Source organism: Callospermophilus lateralis, chromosome X (assembly GCF_048772815.1).
Source record: "Callospermophilus lateralis isolate mCalLat2 chromosome X, mCalLat2.hap1, whole genome shotgun sequence".
In the NCBI taxonomy this organism is placed as follows: Eukaryota; Metazoa; Chordata; class Mammalia; order Rodentia; family Sciuridae; genus Callospermophilus; species Callospermophilus lateralis.
In genome coordinates this window covers 91635200-91640385 of record NC_135325.1, presented here as the reverse complement: position 1 = coordinate 91640385, position 5186 = coordinate 91635200, and the positions used below count along the sequence as shown (strand labels likewise).

Here is a 5186-nt window from a genome sequence, read left to right as displayed (position 1 = left end):
TAGCAGTAAAGTTACATGCAAAGTGTTTCCTTAACCACAGCATGTACCATGACCTGGGTAATTGCCATTTTTAATAGGAGAATATCCTGATCTCCATAAAGCCACACTTACACAGCTTGAATTCAAAGCATATTAGCTCCTTCAAGTGTTGTTACAGGCATGGGACCTTCTGGGAAACTGAGGTAGCATGAAGACCCCCTGTTTTACCTTTTTCACTGCTGTAACTAAGGGACTTGACCAGCACAGCTGTGGGGGAGGAAAAGTTTATTTGAGGCACTCACAGTTTCAGATGTCTTAGTCCAGAAAAGGCCAACTCCATTCCTTGGGGCTCGAGGTGAGGCTGAACATCATGGCAGAGTGTGTGCAAGAAGGAAGCAGCTCACATCATGGTGATCAAGAAGCAGAGAGAGGGCTGGGGTTGTGGCTCAAAGGGTACAGCACTCACCTAGCATGCTTGAGGCACTGTGTTCGATTCTCACCACCACAAAAAACTAAAGATATTGTGTCTGCCTATAACTAAAAAATAAATATTAAAAAAAGAAAGAGAGAGAGAGAGAGAGAGAGAGAGGAGGGAGGGAGAGAGAGACACTCTAGCTCTAAATACAAAATATATACCCCAAAGCCACTCCCCCAATTAACTGCTTCCTCCAGTCACACCCTACCTGCCTCCAGTTCCCACTCGGTTATCCTATCACTGATTGTGTCAAGATTCTCACAATCCAATCATTTATCCTCTGAAATTTCTTGCATTGTCTCACATGTGAGCTTTTGAGGGACACCTCATATCCAAACCATAACACCCCCCCTTTAAACTCTGATTCTTATGATCAAGTCAGAAAGATTTTAGATGTCTCACTCAGAGTAAGAGACATGAGTTTATTAGAAGTGATAGGAGTCTCTACGCGGACTCCGCCATGTTGAGTCTTGTAGGTCGTGTGGCCGCTTCGTCGGCCTCCGGGGCCTTGCGGGGACTCAGCCCTTCGGCATCGCTACCCCAAGCCCAGCTTTTACTGCGGGCCGCCCCGGCAGCGGTCCAGCCTGCCAGAGACTATGCAGCACAAACATCTCCGTCGCCAAAGGCAGGCCCAGCCACCGGGCGTATCGTGGCAGTCATCGGTGCAGTAGTGGATGTCCAGTTTGATGAGGGATTACCACCTATCCTAAATGCCCTGGAAGTGCAAGGCAGGGAGACCCGGCTGGTTTTGGAAGTGGCCCAGCATTTGGGTGAGAGCACAGTAAGAACCATTGCAATGGATGGGACAGAAGGTTTGGTTAGAGGTCAGAAAGTCTTAGATTCTGGTGCACCAATTAAAATTCCTGTTGGTCCTGAGACCTTGGGCAGAATCATGAATGTCATTGGAGAGCCTATTGATGAGAGAGGTCCTATCAAAACCAAACAGTTTGCTCCTATTCATGCTGAAGCTCCTGAGTTCATTGAGATGAGTGTTGAGCAGGAAATTCTGGTGACTGGTATCAAGGTTGTGGATCTGCTAGCTCCCTATGCCAAGGGTGGCAAAATTGGGCTCTTTGGTGGTGCTGGAGTTGGCAAGACAGTGCTGATCATGGAGTTAATTAACAATGTTGCCAAAGCCCATGGTGGTTACTCCGTGTTTGCTGGTGTTGGTGAGAGGACCCGTGAAGGCAATGACTTATACCATGAAATGATTGAATCTGGTGTTATCAATTTAAAAGATGCTACCTCCAAGGTAGCGCTGGTGTATGGTCAAATGAATGAACCACCTGGTGCTCGTGCCCGGGTAGCTCTGACTGGACTGACTGTAGCTGAATACTTCAGAGACCAGGAAGGTCAAGATGTACTGCTGTTTATTGATAACATCTTTCGCTTCACCCAAGCTGGTTCAGAGGTATCTGCCTTATTGGGCAGAATCCCTTCTGCTGTAGGCTATCAGCCCACCCTGGCCACTGACATGGGTACTATGCAGGAAAGAATCACCACTACCAAGAAGGGATCTATCACCTCTGTACAGGCTATCTATGTGCCTGCTGATGACCTGACAGACCCTGCCCCTGCCACTACCTTTGCCCATTTGGATGCTACCACCGTGCTGTCCCGTGCGATTGCAGAGCTGGGCATCTATCCAGCTGTGGATCCTTTAGATTCCACCTCTCGAATCATGGATCCCAATATTGTTGGCAGTGAACATTATGATGTTGCCCATGGAGTGCAAAAGATCCTGCAGGACTACAAATCCCTCCAGGATATCATTGCCATCCTGGGTATGGATGAGCTTTCCGAGGAAGACAAGTTGACTGTTTCCCGCGCACGGAAGATACAGCGTTTCTTGTCTCAGCCATTCCAAGTTGCTGAAGTCTTCACGGGTCATATGGGGAAGCTGGTACCCCTGAAGGAGACCATCAAAGGATTCCAGCAGATTTTGGCAGGTGAATATGACCATCTCCCAGAACAAGCCTTCTATATGGTGGGACCCATTGAAGAAGCTGTGGCAAAAGCTGATAAACTGGCTGAAGAGCATGCATCGTGAGAGGTCCTCTTGCCAAACTTAAGCACTCATCCAGTATATTTTCCCTCTCTTTGCCTTTAATCCTAAAACCCACATTTTTTTGTGTAGGCCACACAAGAGCCTGATTGAATACATTATATTCTGTTTGAAGAGTATTTAAGGTTTCCAATAAAATGTACACCCCTCAGAAAAAAAAAAAAAAAAAAGAAGTGATAGGAAAGGAGGAAAAGGGACACTCTCAAGGGGGAGAGTGAGTCCTCTCAGAGGAGAGGAACAGCATACTTCCCAGACCTCCAGTTTTGTTGGGGATCTCAGAGATGTTTCCAGAGAGTTCCAATCAGTTCTACCTCTTGAATTTGTCTGACAGCAGGATGACATCAGACTTTTGAGTCCCTACTGCCATAACAACTTTAGGTCACTTTGGCCCATGCTGACTATTTCTAATAAGAATCTGTTCTTACAGATTTTTTGGTTAGGGGCAATTATTCTTATCTCCCTGAGTTCTGGGATCTGGTCTGTGTAAGGGTCACTAAATGCCTGGTTTCAGGGTAACTTGAGTTATGATCAGCATTTCAGACCTGCATTTCCTGTGCAGATAATATGTAGTTTACTGAGGAATGTAACATATTACATATTGTTATATTATGATTGTAATAATTGCATATTACATATGCAGGTAAATTGCTTTTAAAAGAAAGCATATGGGGGTCAGCACAGGGCCAAGTTTATAAAATTATTTCCTCAACCTCATGTTCCTACCACTCACATCTGTCTGTCCCCTAGCAGCACGATGTTCCACTTGACATTTACAGACGGAGGCAGACAGTTTGTCTTCTCGGAGTGAAAAGACTTAACAGTGTCTTTTATCTAATCCACCATGCTGGCTGTTCTCTCAGGAATAACCTCCAGTGTGTGGATCATGCACAGCCATCTGTGATTGTTCTATAGTGAGCTGTGGGTTCTGCATAAAACCAAACTCACTCTTCTACTGTGTAGCATTTAAAACCAAAGACACTGCTCTGAAATTAGTTTCTTTCAAATTTCATTTTAGAAAAGGCTCCTGAGAAAACTGATGGCACTGATCAAGAAATGACAATTACTTCACATTATGCCCTATAGTTTTAATAGATTCTTGGTTTTGGTCTTTCCCCACATTGACTACCTTCTTGGTAACCACATGTCTTAGAGGTACTTTTTGTTGTCTCTGCATAATTTTTCCTTTGGTGGGGGTGACTTTAAGGCTGGTGGCCAATGATGAGACTGATTGAAATCTGAGCTTGGTCTGGCATCAAGGTCTAACTCAACACTCTTTAAAAATTTTAACAACTACAGATCACAATAACTAAGAGATTATACATTTTGCATTTTTCTTATTTGTTCACATTTCCTTATGCTTCCACTGATTGATTTATCTGGAAATTAGATGCATCTCTAAGTTTCACTGGTAACTATAAGTAACTGAATGTAGAACATGTGGGTGAACATGTGTCTACCCAGGAATCAAAAGTTCTACACTGCATCCCTCTTTGGTTTGTAAGGTTGTATAACAGGCCTAACTTCTTTCTTTCTTTTTTTTCCCAGAAAGCCTTAGGAATTGAAATTCAAAGGTTTTTAAAGCAATTCTTCTCGCTCTTCTGAACAAAAAAAGTAATTGAGAAAAAAATGTAAATGGACACAGAGAATTAAGATAAAGATGGATAGGGAGGAAAGTGGTTGGGGTTAATTCAGTCAGAATACAGTATAGTCCTCTTTTCATCAAGTCCTTAGTCTGTCCTTAAGATTTCCATTTGTTTTACTCAAAGAATTCTTTAAGGAGGCAATTTGGATTGATTATGTCTTTTACAATGCCTCCAGGTGCCAATTAAAAATGTGTTCCATTATGGTTCTTTTTTTTTTTTTTTTTTTTACTTTCATGATTTCTGGTTCCTTCTTTCCTAATATGCTTCACAAATAAACAATTTTAACCAAATCAAAACTCCTCTACTGTGCCCACTGTAACTGTAGTTAACTTTGGTAATGTCACAGAAGAGTTGTCTCCTAAGAAGGGTCCAAGGAGTTCCTGAAGAGAAAGGGGAACTCAACTCAGGGTCAGGGGCTCTTGACATATGTGAAAAGAATTTCATCAGGTATCTGTTAAAGGCATAGTCAGAGCTTTACTATCTATTAGGAAAATATCTATTACTATCTATTAGGAAAATAGATACAAATTCAAGGGAAATGGGGGCAATCTCAAGAGAGAAATATCTTTGGCAGTAAAGCAAGGAATACACACTCAAGGGAGACTGTGGGCCATCTCAAGCATGAAAGACATGTTTTGGGGTTCTCAGATCTTATTTTAAAGGAAACTTCTTGAGAGGTGGGTATGGAAATCTATGTAGGAATGATATTAATCTAGTGATCTCAAAAAGGATTATGGTGGTCTAGTCAATCTTCAGATCCTCAGGTTGATGGGGTCTTCATTATCTTCTCAATAGATAGTGCCAGAAAGTTCCCTGAATTATAGACTCCTCAAAATGTCATATCTTTGCTTGATTAATCTATTTATAGGGGGATTAATTAACAGAGAACAGGTAAATCTATAGATTTCTCAGGAATTTGGGAGTAACAGGCTTGGAAAAGACACAGGCTTAGGGAGTAACAGGCCTGGAAGAGTATGCAGAATTTCTTAACTCAAATCTTATTTTCTTGTCCTTTCTTTATGTT

General features: G+C 42.5%; 1 protein-coding gene across 1 annotated transcript; it reads left to right on the top strand.

Moving 5' to 3' along the window:
* Positions 1-899: 899 nt before the first annotated feature.
* On the top strand, positions 900-2661 carry Atp5f1b (ATP synthase F1 subunit beta). Its single transcript, XM_077106790.1, has one exon. The coding sequence runs from the start codon at positions 915-917 to the stop codon at positions 2502-2504; it is 1590 nt and encodes a 529-aa protein (XP_076962905.1). The 5' UTR covers positions 900-914; the 3' UTR covers positions 2505-2661.
* Positions 2662-5186: the final 2525 nt, after the last annotated feature.

What these genes read in the sequence shown, in the direction of transcription:
- Atp5f1b (XM_077106790.1), top strand. Translation starts at nt 915, where the DNA reads ATGTTGAGTCTTGTAGGTCGTGTGGCCGCTTCGTCGGCCTCCGGGGCC.